The sequence below is a fragment of the Phaethon aethereus genome (genome assembly GCF_964289735.1).
Source record: "Phaethon aethereus genome assembly, chromosome: 3".
NCBI classification, from domain to species: Eukaryota; Metazoa; Chordata; class Aves; order Phaethontiformes; family Phaethontidae; genus Phaethon; species Phaethon aethereus.
Genome location: NC_138576.1, coordinates 69559284 through 69587037, shown reverse-complemented (window position 1 = coordinate 69587037; position 27754 = coordinate 69559284). Strand labels below are relative to the sequence as shown.

Here is a 27754-nt window from a genome sequence, read left to right as displayed (position 1 = left end):
ATAATATTATTAATGTTAGGTAAAAAGTCACTGTAACAAAACCGTCTAAGTAAGCTTTTAATGGAAGTATTTGATTGCTGAAGAAATAATTTTTAAATTATATGTTGACTAAACATTGACATAAACAAACTAAACTATCTAAACATTTCTGGGGTCATCCTGAGATGCCTCTATGCATAGACAAGCACCAAAGCCAGGAAGTTACTCTGAATTTTATCCTAGACACGACACCAGGTATCCCCACATCCTTAAGTTTAACTGGCTTTCTATAAAAAAATATTACAGCTATCGAAAATGAATACAAAATACAACTTGGCAAAATCCCTAAAACTGCCCAGTTTTCATCATCGCTACCCAAGGGATCGGTTGACAATCTTTGTTGCCCAGACTCAGGACATTTAATAGGAAAGCAGAACAAAATCCATTTTTATCTCAACATTTGTGCAAGAATAAAATAGCATTAGGTGCAATCTGGAGATTTATATTAAGCAGTGTGTTTATAGTAGCTTACTCCTAGGATTTAATTTCCGGCGCTTGTGAGCTGACCAAATTCTCTGCGAACATGATACATTAATCACATCTCTTGAATACCACAAAGCTGCATGCAGGTGACTACAGCAATGCCATTTTCATTCCGCTGAAAAAGACGTTTGATCAGGCTCAGAAAAAAATACATTTACAAACCGGGAGGCTGTCTCTAATGGGCACCAAACATGCACACGTTCAGCATGGGTAAGTCGCGTCAGTCCTCACGCCTAAAATTGAGAAGCTTAGGTCAGATTCTGAACCACTTCTCTGTTTATATGGTTAAATTTCCCTCTGACAAACGTGGCTGCCGCTACAATACAAGCTGAGAAAGGGCATTGGAAATGCGGAAAATTCTGCTGCCGCCCCGATGAAATGATGTGTTTGGAGCTCCCGGTTCCTGCGGGAAAGGACAAGCCCTGTGCCTGCACTGAGGGCCTCGTCACCAAAGCGAAGGCGGCGCTTCAAAGCGCCGAGGCTCAGCGCCCGACCTGAACTGCACTCCCGGGAGCCTCCCTCTCCCTCCCTCGGCCCCGGGCGGCCGTCCGGGCTGCCGGGACAGGGCGGCGGCCCGTGTCTGCGCCCGTTGCTCTCCCCGGCGGCTCCCGCTGTGGAAAAGCGGCGGCTGCAGCTTGCGGTACCCGCGCGGAAGACGGCGGTTTGTCTCTCAGGCTGCAGGCCAGGCCTTGACCGCCGTGACTGCCCAACGCCAGGGCCGCCAGCCGCTCCCGCCGCCCCCAGCACCGGCGCCGCGCCCGGGAGCGAGCCGCAGAGGAGGAGCCCGTGTCCCCTCCGCCTCGCCGTACCGCCGCCGCCCCCTGCCAGCAACGTCGCCCTTCGGCCCTGCGGCGGAGGAGCAGTGGGGGCCGCCGTGACGTCTCCCGAGTCGCGTGGCGGCCAGCTGACGCACGCGGAAGCCGCCGGCAGGCACCGCTCGCGATTGTGCCACGGCGGCGGCAGCGGCAAGGCGGTGCCTCCACTGCGCATGCGACGCCGGGATGGAGCCGTGAGTGGTGGGCGGGGGAGGAGCGGGGTGGTCGCCGCTCGCGCGCCAGGGTGGGGGCTGGGCGGCGGCGGTGGGGACCCTCGCGCGTTCCGGGTACCGGGCGGGATGGCGGCGGCCGTTCGTTGCGGGATCGCGGGTCTGCCCTCGCGCTCGGGCGCTGGAGGCGGGAGCGGCCGTTCAACGGCCGGCGGGGACCCAGCCTGCCGGCCAGCCTGCCACCGCCCCGGCCGCCGGCGCGGTCCGCTGGGTCTACGGGGAGGGGCACTTACCGACCCGCCGCTGCCGGGATCGGGACGTTCTTGTTCGCTTGGGGCCAGGGAGAAGGAATGCCTTCCTTTGGCCGCGTGCAGTGATTTAAGTTTTTTCCCCTGTAAAGAGCTGAGTGTTGTCATGCAGCTTATGCATCTTAATTCTCGTTGAGAAAGCAAGATCACCGAGGGTTAAATTAATGTTTCTGAGGCTGTGGTTCGCCAGTCAGTAACCTGAGCAGTTGAGAGTAACTTCCCGCTTCTTTTAGAGGAACGCTGTGGTTTTTCCTCTTACGTGGTGAATAAACACCACTCCCACCCCCCATCTATGCCTGTTAAGGAAAAAGAAAAAACTTGTTTTCCCGGATGTGTCTCCGCATGGATGGAGCCATAGCCCTGATAATTACTCGGACTTCAATGAATACGACAAGCAAGACACTAAAAAAAACCCAAACCTGCCCCATTCACATGAGCTATTTGGTATAGTCGTGATTAGCTGTCAGTTGCCCTATAACAGTACTGTGTAGTACTGTTAATATTAATCGTATGCATCTTTTTACATAGTCGTGTGCTGCCTCGTTAGTTATTAACCACAGTGGAATACTTCCGCAAGAAGAAATTCAAGGTCTTCTGAGGGATGTCAAAGCAAGCAACAACTTTAAACTGTGAGAAAGTGTAGTGCGTACAGATAGACCCAGTATTATGGATGTAGGCAGCATATATAACCCTTTAAATCAAAGTGGTTTTGATGGTTTTATTTGGGAGCAAGCCTAAAATAGAACAGAGCAGTTGGAGGCAGAGATGTTGAGGCGAGTAGGTCAGAAAAACTGTTGTGCACAAAAGTGAGTTATTTCTGATTTTAGTATCAACTCTGTTCTACCTACTGCTTAATCCCACTTTTGTCACAGCCTTCCCATCTGTAAAGTGAGAGTCGTAAGTGAAAACTATTGTATAAAAGGCTGTTTTTCATTATAATCTTTCATGATGGTCAACATACTCTAGACTGTGTTGTGAAGGCATGACAAGTAATTTGAAGATGAGGAATAGCCTCAGGAACATTTTGCTTAACCAATTGAGCTAAAACTTTACTCAAAGAGCAAGATTTAACCCACCTTTACATCTCACATATGAATGGCTACTGAAAGGCTGCAGTTGTTAGGAGTGTGTATTTCCATAGTTCACTCTATCACAGGTTGCGTTAGTGCAGTTTAGTTTTTACTGACTACTATTTGAGATGTCCAAGTATAATATTTCTCTGTATCTCAGTGCTTTCTGCTCCTTTGCAGTTAGTTTCAGACATATCCAATTTAGTTATAAAATATTTAGTTTCCGTCTGAGTTAGGATAAAACTCAGTACAGTGGTAAAAGCTGCCTGAAAAACCTGCAGATACTTGGATGGTGAGTCTTCAGCTTCGGGCTGCCTTGGCAAGGCTGATTAAAGCATCTTCCACTAATAAAGCAAAACACAGTTCTTTTCATATTTGAACATTTCTTATTTGTTCCAGAGTGAGGAACCTGTTTTGCTTTTCCCACAAATGCCTTTCAAACATTTTATTCTTTATTAGGCCTTTCAGATGTAAGAAAGAAGCTGTTAGTGGGGGATCGTCAACTTGCACTTATGTATATTCATAAATTGTATATAACCTCTTTCCAAAAGGCAGATGTTAAAAAATGAACATACGGTAAGATCATTTTATCTGCTTCATATGTCAGCTGGTGATCGGCTGAAATGAGACACTTAAACCACACAAGGAAATTCTGTTATTGCAGCGAGGGGCAATGAAGAATACATCATCTGATAGGAATGCTGTAAACTGTTGTTTGCTGTCATGATAGATGTAGTTAAGATTTAGCTGAGTTCTTACATTTGCTCTTACAAAAAGTGTGCACATTGCCTTACTGACCTGTGAAGTAGCACATATAGTCAGTGGCTTAAATGAGACTTCAGGAATACCAGTATGAAAGAAAAAAGGAAAACGAAGCATGTCTCTACTCTATCTGGTCTCCTCTCTCTGTTAAGTGCCAGCATGACTGTTCTTAGTTAGGTGTATACCTGCCCATTTTGACTACTAGGCATTACACCACCTGGAGAAGAGTTGGAATAAAGAATGAGCCAATGTCTGGAACATGTTTCTTCAAAAGCTTGCAGGTGCATCTGTGCTCTGGCCTACGAGTAAACCAAGGCGATAATTGCCGATAGCTGTAATGCTGTGAGTGTTGGCTGGGTGAACTCTGGTGACTTTCCTGTAAGGACTGGGGAGATGAAGCTGCTTTTCATGTTCACATTATGCATTTTGAAATGTCTGCAAGAACTTGGAAATTAGGAAGCTTATCAAAAGAACCAAGGATGTGCACAGCAAGTCAGAAGTACCCTGCATCAGACTGTAGGTGTTAAGTGTATGCCCAGATGTAAGTTGTTAAGAACAGCACGAGCATAAGCGATACTTTCCTGCATATACATGATACTCTTCCAACTATACATACATACTATTCTCAACCCATGGACTTCCCCATCCAGAAACCACCTGGTTTCTGTGTACTGAGTGGTCCTCAGTGGGTGCTCTTCCAGCAAGCATTTGGTATCCACTTGAACCCTTATAATTAATTTAGGCACATCAACATTTTATGTACCATTTTTATATAACAAGGATTTTCTTGTTAAGATCAGTATTTTAGTATCTCAAGATAATAACTCATTCATGGTGTTCTTAGGCAGACAAGGAATACCAGGTCATGTGTGGAACTGAAGGAGCCCTTGGAACAGATAGGAAAATGCACCTTAGTTAGTTACTTTAGTACTAGTACAGATGTAATAGCTTTAAAGTGGTTTAAGTGCATGAAGGCTGAGGTGTTAAGGCAATGATTTAAGGAAAATACTGTAGTTATATCCCTGCAAAAGTCATGCAGACATGTCCTAGTTTGAAATGCCTCTATGAAATGGCATTTTTCAGAGTCAGCTTAAAATTATATTTGCCTGTGAGACTTCTGCATCTTTATGATGATCTCTGTGGCTGAGACCTGATCCGTTCCTGTTTGTGATTGTGATAATTTTGTGTACGACTTAGCTTTTTTTTGCCTGTACAATCAGCTATTCTGACTTTTTAGACTGGTCTGGGGTTTTTGCTCAGGATAATGGCATGTAGCAAGGGGAGTTACTCTGGGTTTTCAGGTGCTATCCCTGGAGTCCTGTACAGCCAGTTTGTGCAAACTTGTAGCAATTACAGTTACTTGTTTGCACTTCTCATGACTTCTGTGGGTTTTCCTTCTTCACCACGTTTGTGAGTTAAATTAAGATTTGGATTTTTCAAACTTTACAGTAAAGGAATAATGTAATTATTTTTGTAGTGCCTCATTTTGAGAGAATGAAGTGATTCTTAAAGAAAATTGAGGTTATTATTAAATCCTTTTACTCATTTAAACTGAATTGTTCGCCTTGCTTTTAAGGGCTGCCAGGCATGCAGGCCTAGGGTACCTGGTCCCAGAATTTGGGCTGGGCTTATGGAAAGAATTCCACCACCTTTCTTGCATTTCTTCGTTAATGTGGTGAACCAACCACCAGCACCATTCGGCTGCTGAAAAGAAGTTTTATTCCAAGCTGAAAGGGAGCACTGTCATTAAAGTCTTATGCTTTCATTTCTTTCCATGATTGTCCTCCTATAAGAAAACAACAACACCCCAGCCCCAATCCTACAACCTTCTTGTTGTAATAGGTTGTTGTAATACAACCTTCTTGTATAAACAATTCAGTTTTCAATGATATGCCTACTGGTATAGCAGTAGAAAATCAACTATACGGTGGCTCAGTTCTGGCATAACTCAAAAATAAATGTTGGATGTATTCTGAAACACAGTGGGTTTGTTCTTTTTTGAACTATGCATTTAATAAGAAGGAAGGTAGAGGAGGGGTATGTTAGGTAGGATTAATTATTTGGTCATGTTTCCCTTAAGTTAACAGAAGTTAACCTGTTTCCAAGAGAACGCAATTGGTCCTTTCAGTACTGTTTTCCACTCTATTTTGTCTTTAACTTAATGATAACCACCAACCAGTTGTAGAAAAGATATCATTGGTTTTATGTGTTTGTATTTAAGTGGCTAACAATAAATTGAAGTTCAGGTTTCTATTTCCCAAGTTTGGTGGAGCTCAGAAAAGAATGCAAAGGCTGAGCATACACATCTGGCAGATCTGGAGTTCTGCCTTACTCCTTGTTAAGGGTGATCCTGCAGGGATGAAATATATATATAGGGTGTAAAAAACTCATCAAGATCCTGTGCGGGTAACTGAGTTGTTAGTGACATCAGTCCCTTTAGGTTAAGCTGTTATTGCAGCTGACATGGTACCTTGGATGTTTAAATTGTTAATGTATGAACTAAAAAAATGTAACTTCTTCTCCCTCTGAGTTAAGAAATGCTATGTCTCTCTCAAGTCTGAGGATAATAGAACATCCTATTATAAAAAGAATGGGCAAAATTCAATTTTGGGGTGTGGGAGTGTGTGCACACGCATATGTCTAATAATGCCTATTAGTTGTCCTTGCTCTATAAAGCAGCATTATTTTTTTTTTTTTCTTAGTGTTACATGTTAGCATGGAGTTTGATTTAATTTTCTGTTTGTGGAGGAATGAATGGGATCTATTTTTTTTCCTCCTTTAGAAATATGACCAACAGCTAATTCTGTGCTTTCTTTTGCTTCCTGCAGGCTGGCACCAATGCGATTATATACACTGTCCAAACGGCATTTTGTCCTGGTCTTTGTAGTATTCTTTGTTTGCTTTGGTCTGACAGTCTTCATAGGAATAGCAGGTAAGGATTCTGTCTTTTTAAAAGATTACATTTTTGTATGCTTTGTCTAAGTGTGTAGCATCTTGACTGCATTTACAGATGTAGTTAAATTCTAATGAGCTTACTGCCCCTGATATGTCTGAGGAAGCATTACTTTTGACAGGGGAGGGAAGTGTTTCTTCCATCTTGGTTTTTCATAGCAGTACTACCTACACAGATTTGGTATTTGCAATTGCTTTGCAGGGCAGTGTCAGTAAAGTAAACCAAAACCAGGTTCATTGTAACATACTTTTTCAGCAGACTGCTACATTAATGTTCTTTGTGTTTCAATGTGTGAAATGGTGGTGCTAATACTTGATTTCCTGTGAGGAAATTGGTAATTATTTGTAACGCCTTCTAAATGTTTGGGTGATAAATGCAACAGAAATATAAAATATTTTAGTAATGTAAAAATACTAACTTCTGTTGTCAAACATACATGAATGTAGGTCTCTGGTTTCAGAGACCTTTGTGGGAGTCATGACATGACCTGGGAGGCTAAGCACTTAGTGCCTGGATACTTCTGGAGGTCAGAGAGATTTGCTGAAGCCTGGTCAACAGAGATGCAGAGTGGCAGGAGGCACATGGAAAGCGTGGAAGCCCTCTGTATTTCATGCCAGAGAGCTTTTCCAGGTCTAAAACATACTTGAAAAAGAAGTCAGAGTGCTCTCACTGCAGTGTAAATAAGCTAATACTCTGCTGTCAGGATAGCTTTGTCAACACAGAAGTGACAGACAAGGAGAGAGAAAGGGAGGGACTTGTACTTATTAAGCAACCTGCCTCCCATGTAAGAATTGTTTAAGGATGTTACCACCTCCCGCCACTTTATTGCTTATTTTCACGTCGCGCAATGTGTTCTCCTGTGCCACTCTCTGACACCTCTTGACCTGTCTGTAGGGTTGTCTCTACCTCTGCCCTGTCCTTCACCTCTTTTAGAAGGAGACAGGCTGCCCAGGCCTGGGACTCATCTGCTTCTGCCAGCCTTGGAAAGAAGCAGGGGCTTAATTTGGGGCAACTGTTTGGGCTTTTTGTGTCCATCTGTGCCTTGTAGGCACTACATTCTTCATAATAGCATTAAATAATAAAATTTGTCTGTGAAATAAAAACTTCTTTCCTGCTGTTTGATTTATTGTAGCAGCCTGAGGTCCAAACAGACTTTCAGTTCATAAAGGTTAACCACTGATACTCCTGTGACTTGCCTAAGGATGCTGAAGGGCATTATTTGGCCACTAAAATACCATATAATTGCATTTACAAAAACACATTTTATGTGAATGATAACGAGAAACCCCCTGGAATTACTTAATTTAGTGTCATTTGTCTATTTGGCTTAAAAAATGAACCATATCTGTAGTTGTATACTTATACTGCCCAGTTGCAAGAAATGCAAGAAAATTGTTTTACGTGAGACTAGGCAAAAAGCAGTGCTCTTGGAAGAGAAAACCGAGCATTTCATTCTTAATCGGTAGCAGAACCTGAAAGGGAGCTGCGTCCAGGGGACTTGGCTGCTGTAAGCAACGCTTGGTTATCTGTATGCTGCTGGGATCTCAGGACTCGCCTGTGATCCCCTTCAGGAACTGGCATGGCTGTGGGATTCCTGTCCTTGTAAGATTGGTTTGCTGGATAGTTTTGTTGACAAAGTGTGAACACAGTTCATTGTTATAACTTAATTATTTTTGAAAGAATGCTGTTTACCTGGGGAGGAGACCCACTGAACACATACTGTGCTGTTTTTCGTGGCTGTTGTTGACAGCTCCTCTCTTCCTGTGAATAGAGGGAGGGGCACTAACAATAGGGTTTTTGCTCATTAAAGGGTGCAGCCTGAGCAAAACTCACCAAACCCTCTAAGTAAATGAAAAAGTGGGAGATACATCCATATTTTCTGTGCTAATTGAATATGCCATTGTCCATACTCAACAACTCTTATCTGCAGTTTGGGAAGAGTAGCAGAAGTCCTGCTTCTCATCTGAGAAAACTAAGACAGTTTAATCTGAGGTGGCTGTTGCTTTTCAGTTCGTGTAACCCAAGGCAGATGCAGAATTGTTTATTTTTTTCCCAAGCTATACTCACTATCTTTCCCTTTTCCCAATGGGTCAGTGTTAGCTTTGGAGTGAGACAAATGCAAGGGAAATACAAGGGGATTTTCTTATCTGTGCAGTTTTCCTGTTCACAACCTCACGGTGGTTCTTTGCTTTCAGATGTGATTCTGTTAACTGAGCAAGACTAAAATAAAAACAATAACAATGTAATTTAATCACCATTTTTAATAATATGACCACAGCATCGTTTTGGTCAGTTGCTTTAAAAAGCTTTAATATATTGCTTGTTAGAGGAGTCGCAATTATAGCAGTAGAACCTCATTATTTTTTTGGTTGCTCTTCCTAAAAACTGGGACTATGATCTCTCTGCCCCAATACTGGTTTATATCTTTTGGTTAAAAAAAAAAAATCTTTTAAAAAAGGCTCATTCTATTGTTTTTGTTAAAAAATAATTACTGAAATATGATTACTTAGCAACTGTGAGCAACTACTGGAATTGAGTTATGCTTTTCAAAATGAAAATGCCTTCCAAAAATCTGCCCTGTTTATATGTACTTGAAAACTGAAAAGTTCAATGATGCAGAACAGACTTTATAGTGGCTGAAGTTGAACTGTAACTCTAATATGAAGCTTTGAGTGTGATGGGTGAAATTCTTCATTTTTCCGTTTAAAGTCTGTAAGACAGTTAATACTGTAATTAGAGTGGTTATAGAAACCCAAGCAATGCTGCATGTTTAGAGCTGTCATGACAGCTAACCTAAAATACTTCTTGCACAGAATGATCCCATGTTGCTCATTTATAAAGTTCCTTCTTTTCCATTGTTTCTCTGTAGTAACTTTGAAGTACATGGTCTTTGTGAAAAGCTGCTTTTCTTACATAATTTTTTAATACTAAGTTTGTAGCTGAAACAGTATTAATAAATTACATTAAATTGCAAGACCAAATATGTAAGGAGAGAGACCATTTGGACAGAGAAATTTTACTGTGACTGGGAAGCCTCTAGAGTGACCCAAATACACATATATAAGTCCTGCCTGTGTCCCTACCTGCTATACATCTCCTCTGTGTTTGTTCACACCCCAGTACATAGATACAGACCTTTTCCTACTCTTCCCTTTCATTTTTTCTCATTTAGTCCTTTTGTGTACGTACATACATGCATGCATTCCTCTCCTCCCCAGTACCATGCATTCTGGCATACCTAAGGCTAAGGGGAAACCTTACTGCTGTCTACAACTACCTAATCAGAGGATACACAGAAGATGGGGCTAGACCCTTCTCAGAGGTGCATGGTGATAGGATGAGAGGCAACAGACACAAGCTGGAACACAAGAAACTCCTGTTAGATATTAGGAATTTTTTTTTCTCACCATAAGGGTAGTGAAATACTAGAACAGGTTGCCCAGGGGGGTTGTGGGAGTCTCTGTCCTTGGAGCCCGACATGGCCCTGAGCAACCTGATCTAATTAAGCAAGAGGGTGGACTAGATGGCCTGTGGAGGTCTAACGTAAATGATGATTTTATTGCTTCCCATTTACTGCATACAGAACTAGAGGTAGGGTGTGAGTGGATGGATGCAGTTGATCAGTACACGTTAAGTGTGTGTGTCCATATCCAGAATGATTGGAGGAATGTTGTCGAATGCATGACAAGTCTTGCCCATGAGCTGAACATCTCCCACTACAATTGGACATGAAACTCCATTGATTAAATGGATTGTCTGCTTTAGGAGAAATTGTTTATAGAACTTTTATGCAATTATGTTTATTTATGTGACGATATACATAACATATTATAGCCCCAGATTTGTATAGAAAAGGAGGGGTCCAATCTGAGTAGGCTGAGAACTGTTCCTAAACAAACATGTGGGTATCTTGTTGTGAACAGACCACTGTGATGAAAATCCAGCACTAGGCAGAAAGTACAGTTATTGTGATTGTACAAGCAAGTACACTACATGTACATAAAAAGGCATTAGCACCACACACTCAAATACAGCAGGATGTGTTTGCCCTGGTACCTGAGCCTTGAGTGCAATGCATTATGGATGCTATGCTCTATGTAAATCTGGTAATGGTAGCAGTTTGGGTATAGAAACTTTGCAGTGCCATTAAATATGCTGTTTTTTTCAGGTGGTTTTTGCAGCTCTTCTTGAGCTTCAAGTTGCTGTAAAACTGTGCCACTGGTGCTTAGCTGACTTTTTCTGTGGCTGAGTGCTTTCATGAGTGCAGTGTACAGCTCAGCTTGGGAAAAATCCCGTGTGGTTTGTTGTAGTAGTTTGGAGTACACATCCAGGGCTTCCAGCATGGAGTTCTTGATTTATACTTTACTTCCTATTTAATCATGCCTAGAAGTACTACGGCAGAGAGGCTTAAAGGAACATTCAAGCCAAGTTTATTAATTATATTGAAATGTCTAAGTGATTTACCTTTCAGCTTAAACATCTGAAAAGTGGGATACTATTCACCTGTTTTGCAAGGAGGTATTTTGTACAGTCTTTTGAAATCCTATATTTATGTAGTTACTTATCAGTAATACACATAGTTCAATATTGTTTTCTTTCTTCCTTCTTATATATTGTGTAGGTCCTAATGTAATTGAAACTTCTGTAGCAAGAACCGACTTAAATAACAGCATAAAGGTAAGAGCTAATATCATTGGATTACATGAATGGCTTTATTTGTTGTCAGTAATCATAAACATTCCCTTCCTTCCCCCAAATTATTTTAAGTATTTAGATTTTTACTGGAAAACTTCTTGGCCACATGATGCTTTCCAGTTTGAAACTGAACATGCATTATTGTGCTACCACTGTGTTATTTCATGAGTGGCCCAGCAGCAACTTAGTCTAGTCTCTTACTTTTGTGAGCAGGTAAGGCAGAGAATTCTATGATGTTTCCAGGCAGTAATTTCTGATAAAGTAACACCTGAGTGTTGATAGGATTCCCTGGTGAGTTCACGTTGGAGATTCTTGTAAGGGGTCCAGAAATAGAAATTGAGAACATAAATTGAAAAAACAATGCTCTCGGTGGCAACTAATGATATCCCTCTTGTGATCTTCCTTTCTATCAGCTGGGAAGGAATATTTCTTTTTCTTGTTAATTGTTCACTGTCACGTGACCAAGACATGGGATCTGGCTTCCTAACATGATCCTTCACATTCATTTTCTTGAAAGGTTTCGTATTTTGGTTCTCAGTTCTTGTATTCTTGTTCTTTTATTTCTGTGTAGCTCTTTGCTGTCAAACTGATATCTAAAGTAAGTTTTCTGAAAGTGCTAAAAAGGTTTTGTTTTGATTTTTTTTTTAAAGTAAGTTTTCTTTAAATACACCGGAACATTTCTTTTTTTGGTCTATTAGTCACCTATGTATGTTTGGATTGGTACTGTATTATGGGCAGATTTTTTTTTAAAAGAGTATATTTTTATATCAAATAAGAAAAGCCCTTCCTGCATGTAGGTTTTATCTGTTAATGATATCTTCCATGCTTTTGAAATGAATATGGGATTTTTAGAAAACTGAGTGGGGAAATAGTTGTTGTTTTCATAATTATAGTTGAACAGGTTTAAAACTGTGTTGCAGACGGGGGGTCACAAGCCTGACTTTTGATGTAAAGTGCTAGAAATTACTTTTTATTTTCAGGCTAGGTCTCAGGATTTTGTTTTTCATATCTGATCTTTTTTGTTTTATTGATGCTTCTTTTATGTGCTTTAAGTAGTCGTACCTTTCCTTATTTCAGTGGACTGCAAAATACATGTGCTGTTTAAGCTGCTTCTCTGGAAGACTTACTTTTGAGCTGCTTATCATACTGTCCACAGAGTAGCACATATTAAATCTATTCCCAAAAATATTGTTGGAAACATGACTAACATGCCTCTTATCATTGTAACTACAGATAGATCATGTAACAGAATAATGGCTGGTGCTAACCTTCTGGGGTTTTTTACAGCTGAAACCATTTAATTTAAGTTCGCCACCACTGTCTACTTACAATCAGCAGCTGTGGCTGACCTGTGTAGTTGAATTGGATCAGCATGATGGTGAGAATCTTACCTATGTCTCAGGAAACTTCTAGAGCAACCTGTACGTTGTATCTTTAATGTCATCTGTCACAGACATGACCATGTTGCTTTCTGGCTGTGGTTGGTGGGTTTTTCCTTTGATACAGTTTCTCCCCTTCTACCCCCTGCCCCCAGTAAAGACATGGGCAGCACTGATCTTGAGAACTGGAAGCAACAGGTATATGGGATAAGTTGTTTCTTCTCTGAAAGCAGTAGTATCTAGAGAATCTGTGTCTCCCTTCATTTTGGGGGCAATTAGATGTGTAGATTATAATGATATTGATTTTTCAATAAAATTTCCCTGTAAATATGTGAAAAATACTGTATTAGTAATTGTTAATCTGTCAAGATTCAGTACAGGGCATTTGTGACTTACTGCCTATGTATATAGACAAAAAGTTTTATGTTTTTTTAATTAATTTACTGGAACTCTACTCCAGTAAAGTATAACTGAATAACTTTGAGTAATCTCTGCATATCATATGTGTTTTAAACTGTATTTGGAACTCTATTTCATTTCTGCATGTAGCAATAGCTTCATGTTTTCTCTTTTAATTACAGTATCCCTCAAAAAGAATGTTACTATGACAGTCAAGGTGCTTGGAGTGGTGAAGGATGGAAGCACACCATATGTTAATAATCAAGTTCACAATCGGACGAGATTACTCAGTTGTGCGCAAGTATGTGCCTGCTTAAACAAAACTCTGATGCAGTACATTTTATTTAAATCCGTGTGCATGTTACATTACAATGCAAATGAGAATAATGTATCTGGTAAGCACGTGTCAGGAGAGACTCTGGAGTATAGTTTTATTTATAATTGCAACCTAGCTAGTAATGCTGAGCAAGATAGCTACCTATCTGTCTTATTCTGTTTACTTCTATGACTTGTGTCCATTACCCCTTAAAGACCCCTCTTTCTTGTTAGAGCAGCTCTCTGACAGAAAAGCAGTGTATCCTGCTTAGTCACCTAAACAGATTGAGCCACTACTGAAGAAAGGAATATTGACGATTGGATATAGGGCTCCAGAGGAGAGAAAAATTCTCCTCCAACACCTAGCAGAAAGTTTGGTTGCAATCAGCTGGCATCTGTGTTCTGAAAAAGCCAAATTTCTTGCCACTTGTGAAGAAATGTTTAAGGTTTTGAGTTACTAGTATAATTTTCACAGAAATTAAGCTTCGAGACATCCAAAACAGCTTCTCAAGATGCAGATTCTTTAGGAAGGGCATAAGTGAAGTTTTTTGTGATAAGCATATAGAGTAAATCATATGTTTTCTTTATATATAGACACATATATATATGAAATCTGCAGAAATTAGTGAACAGTGTTCCATTAGATACACACAGCCAAGAGAGCAATATGCTTGGGTTTTCTCTTTCCTCCTATTAACTTTTAGAAATGAGTTAGTGCAAGGTTGCCCCATCTCATAATCCGATGACCTAGAGCTTGACCGACAGAGTTATTCAGATTCTTCCTGGTGCTGCAAGCTTAAGTGAAAAGCTAGCCTTGTTTATCAGTTCAACCTTTGAACCTGCTGACTGACTATCAGTTTCTTCTGCATTGTCTGGTATCTTTCAAGAAATTATTTATCAGTAGGTCTTGTTTGAGTCTTATTCTGACTGATCAAGATTGGTAAGGCATATAATAAATATCATCAGTATCTGACCATTTAGAAACAAATTCTCTAATCTATACTGTTCTTCACTGTCTGTGTTCACAGAAATGCAGTGAAATCATTGTTGCTCACCTTGGCTACCTGAACTACACTCAGTACAATATATTTGTTAGATTTGAAGATCTAAATAAGTTAACGTACACCATCCAGAATATTACTTTCACAGTAAGTATAAAGTTTTATACTAGCAAAGGAAATCTCTTTAATTACTAATGCTGTATAAGTCTGCTTTAACTGTAATAAAAAAGTTATCTCATTTTTGAAGATAAACACAAAGATGCATCATCATTAATTTTTCTGTCACTACGAATGTCAGAACTGTTATAGCATTTGCTGTTAATAAAGGTCTAGACCAATTTTTTTAACTCTATAAGGAAAGATTTTTCTGGAACAGATAAATTTAGTCTAATTCCTGGGAGATATTTTTAAGAGTAGGTAAGATAGGCTAGAACATCCAGTTTTCTGCATTTGCTTATAAAGATGATGCCCCTCCAAAGCATGGTATCTTTTCCAGCCTTTCCAGGCTTATCTGAATTAGCAAGATTTTTCCAGACTTTACAAAAGCGTGGCCCAGAAAGATCTAACAAACTCAAAGAGAAATGAAGACTTTTTTTTTTTTTTTTTGACTGTGCTTAGGAGGAAGATTAGGAGGAAGATAAAAATGTTTATTCAGCTAAAATAAGCAGGCTAGTAAAATAGTTCACTAAAATAATCCCTAGTAAAATAACTAGCTCAGTCCATAGTGCTAAAGATTGCTTATAAAACAGTTAAATCATCAGTGTGTGCTGATTTGCTCCAGAAAGAAATTTAGAAACTTTTGCACTGGGAGAGAAAATGGAACTAAACCAAATTTATAGTACAGGTTACTATAGTATATTCTACCTGTATACAACTTTTGGTATGTCAGAGCAGGTAGCAAGCAAAAAACTTACTGTAAGGCAAAAGTGTTTTTTATATGCTAAAAGAACTTGAATATTAATATTTGTAATATTCTAGTGCATAAAGCACATCATTAAAAATAAGCTCTAAGGGGAAAAAAACCCCAAACTCACAAACCCTTTGCTTAGTTCCAGATTTCAAACAGGACAAAGTGTTGGAGCATTTATAGTTGTATGGTTTATTATCTTGCTTTGCAGGCTGCCTTTAAGGCATATTTATGTACAAAACTAAAAAACCCAAGCAGCAACTAAAGTTGTCGATTTATTTAATTATTACAATGGTTTATGGTGATCTTAGTTGAAATTATAGATTGCCTTTTGTATAATGGGTTTCTCTACATAAAATTTTCATTCTACATTTATGGTTTAGAAAGACAAGACAGAGGTTGACAGATATAATACATTGAAAGGTAAAGCTTCTTGTTCAGGTGGGCAGAGCATATGTTGTACCAGGTAGTTTACAGTTCAAAAGTGGCTTCAAAACAGAAGCATGCCAGGTATGAGATAAATTGTCCCCAGAGCAGAGTTTTTACGAACTGACATGGTATAATTAATATTTGTGCCCTTCTAATAATTAGAGGAGAAGGAGCTTTTCCTCCTTACCCTATGAAAAAAGTTCTTTATTTCTGGTTAGCACATTTATTCTTCCCTTACTTGATGTTCTTCTTTCTACTTCTGAAACAAGAGAATAAGCTTTAAGAAAACAAACCCATTACAAGAAGCATGCCTGTACCTTATCAACCTCTTCATAATCAATTTATGCATCTCACCTTGGTGATAAAGAAGAACATACTGGATTTACTCAATTACTGGCATTCAGACTTTGAATGAAAGTGCAATTGAAATCAATGAAGAACATCCTTTTTGTCCTGAGAAGCGATTTAACTTATGACAGCATGCTGAGTATGTTACGAAGTGGCAGGGTAAAAGAGAAGCAAGCATATTAGGCTGCTTTGGCTATCTTTTCATCAACTAGTCCTATGGGTATGAATTTATCTTTGTCTTTCTTTGGTGACATGGTGGAATTCAGTAATACCTTTAAATTTTGAAAAGCCAGAGGACTTTTCAGTATGTGCAGAAAGTGCGAATTATTGATGTTGTATGTACCCTGTTAAAACATTGTTCATTGGGCTATTTTCCTTCTGTTTTCTTGTAGTGGAAGACCTACAATCCAAATTTTTCACAAGTGGAAATATGGTTTCGATTTGTCTTTGTAGTTCTTACTTTTATGGTCACGGTAAGATTTTGTTTCCTTTTTTCTGGAGTATATCATGTAGACAGCTGATAACGCTGCTCAGTAGTGCTGTGTTTAGTAACTTAATCCCAGGCAGTAGAGTTGAGTTATCACTGAATGGGTGTAGAAAATGTTTCTAAAATACTTACGTAGTTGCTGCTTTTATGTTTTTCCAAGTGGTATTGAAGGGACATTAAGAAAATAGGATAAATGTGAAAATTTGTTTTTCTAAACTCTGATTTTGAATTGAACAGAAAGAATTTTGCATAAACAAAGGCAAATTGTTATTAGGTGCTAGAAAAAATATTTTTTTGCAGTGCAGGTAGGCTCAGACATTGGAATAGGATGCCCAAAATGTGGGCTTACCGTCTCTGAAAATGAACAAAACTCAGTTGAACATGACCTCGATCTAACTTTAAAGTCATCACTGCCTTGAGTGTGAGGATGGGTCCAGTGACCTCTAGAGGTCCCTTACAACCTAAATTATGCTACAATTTAGATTATCTCTCCCCTACAAACCGGTTTGGCCCCTGGAAAAGAAATGAAAAAAAACCCTGAAAACCAACACAAAATCTAAAATGCAGAATTTTCAGAGTAAAAAGCACTGAAGCGCTGAACACTTGCACAGCACTTTTCTCATATAGATGATGTCACTCAACAGGTAACTGTGAATGTGATATGGAATCTGCTTTTTTAAAAAGTGAATTTAAGTGGAAGTTGTTGGTAGTGTGTGACCAGTAATTAAGCAACATTTTTTCATAAGTTGTTGATTTGTGCAGTACTAGCTGGTTTCCTTCTCAGTTTGCTTGAGAGATTAAGTAATTTGCATTGGGGTAAACCAGCAAACTTGAAGCAGAAGTAAAAGCTAGGAGATGTGGCTCCTGTTTTACAATGTTCTCAGTGGCAAAGACCTCGTGAAGCAGCGTTTGCAATGTGCTGTGTTATCTCTTTGCCCTGGTAAAATCATTAAGACTGTATTCCTTCCTTACAAATTTTTGTTGTTATTGTTGTTTTATAGTGTCTGTTTGCACATTCCCTACGGAAATTCTCCATGAGAGACTGGGGTATTGAACAGAAATGGATGTCCATCCTCCTTCCCCTCCTGCTACTTTACAATGGTACTTGTATCCTAGAATTTTTAGAAAAGCTCATTTTTGGAAAGAAAAAAAAAAAAGACAAAAAGAGAGTGAAAGAGAGAGAGAGAGAAGGCAAAATGGAATTTGGCCTTGAGCTTATAAGAAGCTATTAATAAGGCTGCAGAAAACTAATTTAAAAAAACAAAACCTCTTTTTAGGTGTATCAAATTCAAGGGCATAATGAGTAGGTGGATTTCATTCTTTTCATTGACATGAATGTCAACTCCATTTGTTTGAAGCTCTGACTGGAATAGGTGGTTGCAACCATACTGAACCTTTCATACAGCGACATGTAAATGCAATTTCGGTGTTTGTCTGCTAAGTCTTACTTCTTCATTTTTAGATACTCGTGCTTTAGTTAAAAATGGAGGCTACTTTTAGTCCGGAAAACCACATCAAATTCTAGCACTCTCTAGTAGCACCAAAAGAATATTTGCCTTTCAGTCATTCTATGATACTTTTTAAGGTCATCACCAAGAACAGTGGTTTAGTAGAAAGTCTAATAAAACTCGAAATCTTCTAGAAATGTTGGCAACCATTTCAGATTATTTCTACAGCACAGAGGACTGCTGCTGGTGGCACCATTTTCTTTGTAATTTACTTTAAGATACAGCAAACTTCAATTTCATTTACTGGGGTAATTTGAAAAATCTGGGGGTTTTTTGCTCCTCTGAAGATACAGTCTGCTTTACTTTTCATAATGGAAAAGACTGTGCTTTTCCCCCTCTAACTTTTTTTCCTTATTTTGCTACAGATCCATTTTTCCCCCTTTCTTTTCTGGTGAACAGCTGGTTTCCTGGAATGCTGGATGATCTATTCCAGTCACTGTTTCTGTGTGCACTGTTGTTGTTCTGGCTTTGCGTCTACCACGGTATAAGAGTACAGGTAAGGCTGCAACATTATCTGCTACTTACTGAGAGACAGCACTTGTTTTTTCATTTATCTCAAAAGGTGACAAAAATTAAATTAATTTTTTTAAAAAGAGACACTTATTTTATTCTTAAAGTATAATGTGACACATGAAGTTTTGGAGTTGAAATGATTTGTGGTGAAGTAGATTGTCTTGAGGATACCAGGCCTAAATGAGACAGACGGGACAGTGCACTCTGAGCTATTGCAAGACAGTCTTCAGAATTACGATGCCATGATGCTTTGTTCTTGCTTGAAGGGTTTTGTTGTTGTATATGGTGGTTGATTATTTTTTAAACCACTTTAAAATACTGCATAAGATAAATATGAATTCTGGAGTATATTCCTATATTTGCAGTATCAGTGAAATATGTGGGACCTTATAAATAAGATGCTCCAAATCTACTGCATCTCATTACACAAATGATGATACAATGCTATGTCTTCTGTAATCACCCGTGCAGGTTAAAAATACAGAAGGTGAGCCTCTTCATCTATTTCGTGTTGAACGAAACAAAGACGATAGTTATTTTATTCTGTCAAGAATGAACAAAATATCAAATGTGGGTTCACTCCTTCACCACACAATTGTTTTCTCAACAGGGGGAAAGGAAGTGCTTAACTTTCTATCTGCCCAAATTCTTTATTGTTGGACTATTGTGGCTGGCCTCTGTTACATTGGGAATATGGCAAACGTAAGTAATTTAAAATGTAGTGCAAAAGTAACAAGCTAAGAGTGTTCAAGAACAAGAAGATTGTAATTAGTGGTATCTGTTTCTTAACACTCTGATTATGACACAGGAATGGAAATACAATTCTTACGTCTTTCTGGTTTGCAAATTGTGACTGATTCGAAAATAGTTCCCCATGGATGATCTAGTAGCATATAACTGTATAAATCAGAGGGAGATCTAGAAATCACTACTTTGTCAATTTGTTATGGCTCCCTACAATACTCCCTCTAGCACCATGTCCCAATTAGCCTTTAGTACTTGAAGCAACAGTTTATCTGTAGTTAACTATTACACAGTTTGACCAAACTTTCTCAACTATTAAACCTGCGCAACTGGTATTGACATTGCTTAGTCGAGCTATGCTCTCTCTCCTCAAAACTCTCCTCAAAAAGAACTCAAAGTTCTTTTGCTTGGTTTCATGTTTCTCTCTTTTTTTCCCAATTTGTTGTGTTAACATAAAGGTGTCACTATTCCCTATCCAGAATATTCCCAGTTTTGGTACATCTGTGCTTTCTAAACCATTTTAGTCTCAAGTGTTTGCCTCTTATTTTATTTCTCAGAAGGAAGATACCTTCTAACCTCCTCCATGCCGTTGTGCGTTGTTGAAAGCAGTGCAGTTGCAAGAAATGCTTGTGCTAATGCCCTATCAACAGCATTGCTATGAGGGAAGGACATAGACCACAGTCATTTCTTAAGTATAATTCTTATCACCAAGGATCAAATTTAAACACTAAATCCTGAATGCTTGTAGAAATTTACAAGATTATACATTTTCTAGAAAAGAGGTGGGGAGATTAGACATGCTCACAACTGAAATCCTCCGTACTCCTTCAAAATTGGGTTTGGGAGGAAGGAAGATGTTATGTACTGTAAACCATCATGACTCTGTTGGAATCAATAGCACTGCACCAATTTATACAGCCAAAACCTTTACTTATAAACTCCGTATAGTAACTTTAAACCTTTTCTTTCTTAATGGGTTTCTTGGTCAGTACAGCTTTTTGACCTCGTCTTTTGTAATAGTAAGTACCACTTTTTTCATTTTTAATCTTTTCTAGTGTTAATGAAGTACATGATCCTACATATCAATACAGGGTTGACACAGGTAATTTCCAGGTAAGTCAGAATTGTTTTCCTGCTACTAAATTGTCAAGTGGAGTTAGGCACTACAAGAGGGTGGGGTTTGTTCTTCTATTAAAATCTATAACACAATTTAGAAAATAGCAAATGCTGGTCAGATGGTCTTATTCTGACTAGGATACCTTTAATTTTGCTTTGGGTCACACATAGGCCATATTGAGCAATGAGAAGAGTAAATTGTCTTACAAATCTGGAGACTCAACACCACAAGTTTAGTCACAGACTCATGACTACTGGGATTGAAAGAAAAGTTTTTAAGCCTCTTATTAAGTCAGTTTTGTACATCTTTATTCCTGCCAAGATCCTCCGTCCTAGTAAATTTCAGTCTTTCTTGTTGTAAAGATCTGATTTATACAGGTCCTTGTATTGTTCTCAGGAGCTGTGTTCTTGGAAAATCATTGAGATTCAGCTCACTCTGAACTCAGTGAACAAAATGACTTCTATTAAACATCCTTTCTTTACAGTCTCCAAAAACCTACCTTGATGTATAAGTATCCTCATACATCCTCATGTACATCCTCATTTTGTACTTCCTTTCATAAGCCTACTTTCCCTGAAAAGATGGACCGTTCTATGTTGTGCTTTAGGAAATAATGATTTCTATTGAGGGAAGAAGGAATAAACCAAATCTCATTAAATAATAAAAAATAACACTCTTCTTTTAGGGAATGAAAATCTTCTTCCTTGTGGTGGCAACCACATACATTCTCTACCTTTTGTTCCTGATAGTGAGGGCATGCTCAGAACTTCGTAACATGCCTTATGTTGGTAAGGAATATTTCTTTTGATTCTTCCCCAAGCAGGCTTGCTTCTCCTAGATGTAGGTGTAAATTTACTAAAAACAACTTTTCTCAATCTTTTTCAGATCTCAGGTTAAAATTCTTGACTGCGTTAACCTTTGTAGTGCTTGTCATTAGGTAAGGCTTTTCAAAGTACATTTCTCAGTACTGTAACTTTTATAACCTTTTTTTCAGGGCTTTGAATACATAACCTTGTCAATGAAACTGAGGAATGTCTTTTGATATGATTGTTATGGCAAGCATTTCTTAATTTTTTAACTCTTCTTGAGGTTTTTAGAGCCAACTTTATATTGTTTCCTTTACCATAGCAATACACTGCAAGATTTAGAGGTTTGCTTAGCAGAGTAATCTGCTGTGCACGGTTCACCTCTTTTGGAGCTTTGTAAGCTTCACTTACTCAAAGCAGAAGTTTAGAATTAGTTTGTTAGATTATTGTTAATATCTGTCTCCTCCACTCCAAAACAGTTATTTCAAATTACTGTTGACTGTTGGATTGTCTGTAGTGGATGAAGTCTGAGGGAAGTAGACCATGGGGGTTTTTTTACTCAGTTGACTGCTGACTTTTAATCACAAAAAAAAACCTTCTTAATTTAGAACTATGAAAGCAAATGTATTTTAAAATAAATGGTCAACATGTTAACATAATTATTTTCTCATATACTGTTCTATCAAGCTACCATTTCAATTTTCCGGTTTAAAGACACAGTACACCTATATGCTTTAACTTTTTTCCACAGCATTGTTATACTCTACCTACGCTTTGGAGCACAAGTTCTACAGGACAACTTTGTTGCTGAGCTGTCGACTCATTATCAGAATTATATCCTTGTGTGGTGAAACTGACCAAGTAGGAATGTTAATTTGTTTTCATGCAGAAGAGACTTAAAAATGATGTACCTAAGGACTGAGACCCTTGACTTCTAGGTGTGCTTTTGAAGTTTTGAAGTCCATTTTGATCGAGGTTTCATGTCAGCATTTTGTAATGGCTCTTTGTAAAGATTATCAGCTGAGACAGTTTCGGTCTAATTTGTTTACATCACGTAAATCACAACTGCATTTGATACTCTTCAAAAGGAACTATGGCCTAGATATGCATGCATTCAAGTAACTTTAACAAGTTGTTGTGACAAGTTTGGCTGCTTTTGCTGCATGAATTCAGTTTGCTGTGTACCCATCAGCTGGCATCATAGGAATAACAATATATTTGAGAAACTAATAGTTTAGAAGTCACTGAAAATGCATGTGTGTATTGGTCCAAGTCTACATGTGGAAGAAGTCATAGCAGAGAATTTAAGTGACTCGAGAGAGACTATTTCTGATGTCTGTTGGCAACAGGATTACAAACTGTATTTCTGGACCTGAACCATGAGATCCTAGTTCATTCTACTTTCTGAAAGTGCCTGTGTGACTGCAACTGCTCTGGTTACTGATAAGCTTAGATATGTGTTGGGAGCTAGTAGAAAACAACATGTAAAGCAGCTAGTATTTTCCCAAAATGATGGCAAGAAGCCATCTTCTATCCACAGATACTCCTTTCTCCTTCTCAAATCGCTGTGCCAAGGAAGAACTTTTTAAAAAACAGATATAACAAAAAAAAATAAACCACCTGAACACCCTCATTACTCAGCATCAACGATTACCATGCACTCCAGCATTCAAGAGTAGACCTTGTCTTCAGTGGGAGCTTTAGCTTGAAAGAGCTTGAGTACATTAGTTTTCATTTAATTTAAAATATGCGGTTTTGTTTAGCTGTTCATGCTCTCAAACTTTAGTAAGATAAACATTCTTTCCATTGGAACAGCTTATGTATGGTTTGGGTCTTGTTTCCAAAGTTAGTATGTATGGAGCTATATTGAGCGATATCCTTGACACTTATTACCAGCAGAATTCTTATCATTTTATGGTTTATTGAACTTTTATCTCTACACATTAGCTTTCGTGTACTCCCCCTCAAAGAATGCACTATATGGTAAGTGTAAGCAATTATCTGGCAAACTTAGATGACAAGAGCTGGCATATTAGCAGATACTGTGTAACATCTTTATATTTTGGTTGTCTCCTTACTGTTTCAATTTGCTTTGAGTTAACATAAGCAGAAGCTGCATTGCTCCTGAGCAAATTAGTATTGGAAATATGAAGGAACACATAAAATGTATACAACTGATTAGCTAGACTTGAATTCTTATGCACTGAGATCAAGCTTATAGTCAATTTACACATAATGCCCTAACCTTTGAACTGATTCACAGACAGTCCTTGAGGAGCAACAATACTTCATTTGTACTTTGTTCTAACAAAGGTTAATATATTGGCAGGCTGGCAAACTGGACTCTGAAATAGGTAACATGCTGTTGGGAATGTAGGAGTGAAGCTGATCTCTAAGATGGGAAGAATTTTGGGGAACTTGCTGTGGGGAGAGGACTGCACAGGGCCCAGGTAAAGGGAGATAAAGGATTGAATTGGTGGCACTTCTGTTTTTGCATTCCTACGTAGAGGATGTAATCTGACTAAGATGACGATTATAAAGCATTATCCCTCACTAACAGATAGAGATCTGTAAAATAAGTATTTGTACTGAGTGCATTTTCTGCTTTAAGCACTGAGTTTAAAACATAGAACCATAGAACAGCCCAGGTTGGAAGGGACCTGGAAAGATCATCTGGTCCAATTTCTCACAGGAAAGGGAGCCTAGAAGAGATTATCTAGTACCCTGTCCAGTCACGTATTGCATGCTGAGAGGTATGCAGGGGAAGGCACTAAATAGTGGAGCCGGTCTTTTCTCTATAGAGTTGAGATGAATGGAACTATTACACAAAAAAGGTATTTTTCCATTAAGACGGACAAGCAAAATGGCTGGGTAAGGATAAAGTTAAAAACTTGCTTTTGGGTTGCAAGAAGTATTAGTTTATAGAAGGCAGAAAGTAAAAAGCTACCAGGAAAAAAGATGTTTATGGCAAATTGCTGGATTGAATTTTACTTGTGTATAATTATGAACTGCAGCTAAGCAGCACAGATTATGCAAGAAATTAAAGCCTTAAAACAAGGTAGAGGGAATTGTCATAAATAGCCAATGGAAAGTATGTGTTTCCTGTCATCTCACCATAAAGGTACAAGTCCTTCCTTCATCTATTACAAGGTTGAAAAATAACTGGCTAATCATTGACTCGCATCCAAGGAATTACAGCTTTGGTCTACTGTATTTGTAGCTTAGAAATAACCAAGAAGTTCACAAAGTCTGTGCTTTTTAAATACACGTGAACTTTTGAATAATGATTAATAATAATGAAGTCTGACTTATTTCAACCTGCACGTAAGAGTAATTAATATGACATAGCAAACAGCACAAGGGAGGAAATTCACTTATACAACATGGAGAAGATCTATCTAAAAATGAGATAGTTATGTCATCTCCTTAACTCTTAAGAATACCATGATGTTGTGGTGACAGGTGAAGAATTTGAAGGAGGTAATACCTGTCTGGATATAGTTTTGTTGAACTATAGTCATGACTGCCTGGGAAATTGTTGAGTCTGTTGCTACAGCATTGAGTTAGAAGTACAGGCCACATTTCTGTATTTAGTGTGCTAAATTAACCCTTATTTTTATTTTCCAGAATCACAGTTGAAAGACAATCCCGCTTTTTCTATGTTGAATGATTCAGATGATGATGTGATTTATGGGTAAGATTATAAAATACCTATGGAGAGTTACTTCCGGTGTGTTATTTTTGTAACGTTCTTCTCCATATTCATTAAATAAGTGAAGGATTTGTATTGAAAGTATTCTGGCTAAAGAACAGATACCTAGCCTTATTCCAAAACAAGAATGCAATGAGAATGCATGTTATTTTGTGCTTTTTTTAATTTGTTTGCTTCTAAAAGGGATTACCATGGCACTGATACAAACAGGTAAGAAAGTATTAGGATGCTGGTACGTTATGGGGTGAAGGCAGCAAGAGCTGTGAAAGGAAAGGACTTCCTTTTAAACCGCGAAGGATTGCAGGAGTCCGGTGGAGTTAGCAAGGAGGCTGCTCACGTAAATGCTTCAGGGAAGGAGAATGGCTCTTCTTAAGTGTTCAGCACTTACTGAAATAAGAATAATCAAATCTAGCAAAACTTCCTGGACTTGTGTGAGTGTATGTAATATGGGAATTATAGTAGCATTAAAAACCCATCTCGATCAGGGGTGTCTGTGCTAGGCACTGAACAAACTCATTATCTGCCCTTGATGTTTTCATCTCTTACCAAAGACACTGAAGTGGCTGGAACAGTGAGGATGAGGTTAATACTGCAGTAACCTGAACAGTTTGTGCTAGACTAGCTACATGCATTGTCTGAGATAGCTTGCCTTTGTTTAGTTAGATAAGTAGTGGTAGTACCAGCTTGCTTCTGTACCAGTCCTTGTGAAAAGCGGCTTGTAGTTATTGCAATAACTTTTATTATGCATCATCCTCTGGAGAGAAGTCACATACATTGTTCGTATCTCCAACAAGGAAGGAAAACAGATACCAGCTTCTTACCCAAATAACAATTTGATGCCTCAATGTAGTTCAGAACTTTCCTGTTTATTTTGGACTTCCTATCTGAACACCATTTTCAGAAATTTTAACAAGTTATCTGTTTCACAGGAGTGACTATGAAGAAATGCCACTTCAGAACGGCCAAGCTATTAGAGCCAAGTATAAAGAGGAATCGGACAGTGATTGATTGATTTTGATGTAGACAGACTTGTTCAGTTGGAATTAAAGCAGTTTTGAAGTTTTGCTAGATGGACAACTTCCTTGGCTTCCTTACAGCCTGCTGTCATCTGAACACCAATTGCCACAAGGACATCCTCCTTCTGTTTCTGTTTACAAAGTTAAAACTGAAAAAAGGAATGCTTGAAAAGGTTGTGGTGAAAACTTAAGAAACCAAAATTTTTACACGTCTTATAAAATGCCTGATAGCAGGATGTCTGTGGACGAAAATCTTTAAGGCCTATTTCCATTTAGAAGTGTCACAGATTATATGCTCATTTTAAAATTGCTTTCTTACTACTTGTTTTTTTGGTTTTGTGTTTTGTCTTTTTTTTTCTTTGAGGATTATGGACAGCATACTGTCATTCATTTGTTGCATTTGTGTTAGCTCCTTTGTGTATTGTCCACTGCTGTACAAAGTACCTCATTTCCCCTTCAATTTTCTACCTTAGTCTTTTGAGCTGGAGGCAGGGAATGAGGGTTTTAGGGTTTTCATTTAAGGCCATTTTCTTAATTCATTTAAATGAGTTTACCAGATTTGTAAGTGCGAGAAATGTACGAATAGTCAAGTTCTAGTGAGCTAAAATAGCCTCAGTCGTGCAAAATTATTTGTATAATCTGTTTCATAACATGCTTTACTGCCACAACAGAAATGTTTTTTTTGGTTTTTGTTTTGTTTTTTTTAATGTTTAGGCAGCAACAAATCTCATAAGGAAGCCAGTGCTCTTCCTTCTGGGTTTTTTGTATGCTGGACAAGATTGTTAGACTTACAGAGAATACAATATGAAAGTTGCACAGAGAATTACAATTTCAAATTACCAAATGCTTCATTTTCAGAGGCTTTTTCTAGATCAGAATTTTTCCTTAAGTTGTGTTAATAGATAGTTAATCTACATCCTAGGAACAATTGTTGTTGCTCATGTATTGAACGTGCATGAGAGTTAGCTTTTGAACATTGTCTGTGCATAGTTCAACTTCTTTGTCATAGCACAGTTGCCACCTGTACCAATTGAAACTGTTACTAGCACATTTTGTGATTATCTATGTTCCAGTCTGTGCTGGAACAAAGTTATACAGGAATTAAGTATTCCTAGTACAATGCTGCTGTGTCTCTATTTAAATGTTGGTTTTCTCCTACACCATTGCTCACTTCTTTATTTAAGTGGATGCTGTTGGTTTCTAACTACTTTCGTTTTCAGGTACTTGACCTCTCTGAAAGTATCTTCTTTTTTATTTTTGTGGATTCGTAACTGTGATTTACTCTTGTAAAATTTATCTGCCCTGCTGCTGTAGAGGACTCTCACAAGTACTCTTAACGTATTAGACAGAAAATGGTGCTGGCTTACACTAGGGAATTGTGCTTATCATTGAAGTAGTTTAAGCAGAAGAGTGCAATGAAGTCCTACTAGACTTGCTGAATCATATTGGGGGAAAAGTAAATTTGTTCTGCTTTGATGCAACAACTGTTCTAGACCATTCCCATTGGAATAACCTCCTGGTAGCTGCTCAAGACTCTGAAGGGGAGACTTCACAGGATAGCCGTATGCTTAGAGAGGACCAAAGGAACTGCTTCATGTGGTGCATCCTTCCTATCATAGAATAGTTCAGATTAAATCAGTGCTCTGCTAAAGACAAGTGTGGTAAGATAGTCTGTGTGTGAGAGAGAGAAAAAACTTCCTAAATTATGTAGAGCAGTGAAATTTTTTGAGGGTATTTGAAATTTAAAATTTTCTGTACCAGGGATCACTTATTTGTTA

The 27754-nt window shown here is 38.5% G+C and overlaps 1 protein-coding gene across 1 annotated transcript in view; it reads left to right on the top strand.

The window, feature by feature from the left end:
- The window catches only part of TMEM181 (transmembrane protein 181), a gene marked incomplete at its 5' end in the record, with an annotated part of 33790 nt that extends 6730 nt beyond the window's left edge, over window positions 1–27060 (top strand). The window contains 17 exon segments of the mRNA XM_081997908.1: window positions 6476–6579; window positions 11222–11277; window positions 12583–12673; window positions 13256–13374; window positions 14417–14536; window positions 16466–16546; window positions 17562–17661; window positions 18434–18564; window positions 19192–19283; window positions 20381–20438; window positions 21128–21230; window positions 21328–21379; window positions 22000–22081; window positions 22084–22089; window positions 23150–23231; window positions 24876–24942; window positions 25890–27060. Of these exon segments, the coding sequence (XP_081854034.1) occupies window positions 6476–6579; window positions 11222–11277; window positions 12583–12673; window positions 13256–13374; window positions 14417–14536; window positions 16466–16546; window positions 17562–17661; window positions 18434–18564; window positions 19192–19283; window positions 20381–20438; window positions 21128–21230; window positions 21328–21379; window positions 22000–22081; window positions 22084–22089; window positions 23150–23231; window positions 24876–24942; window positions 25890–25968 (1423 nt within the window). The 3' untranslated portion in view covers window positions 25969–27060.
- Window positions 27061–27754: the final 694 nt, after the last annotated feature.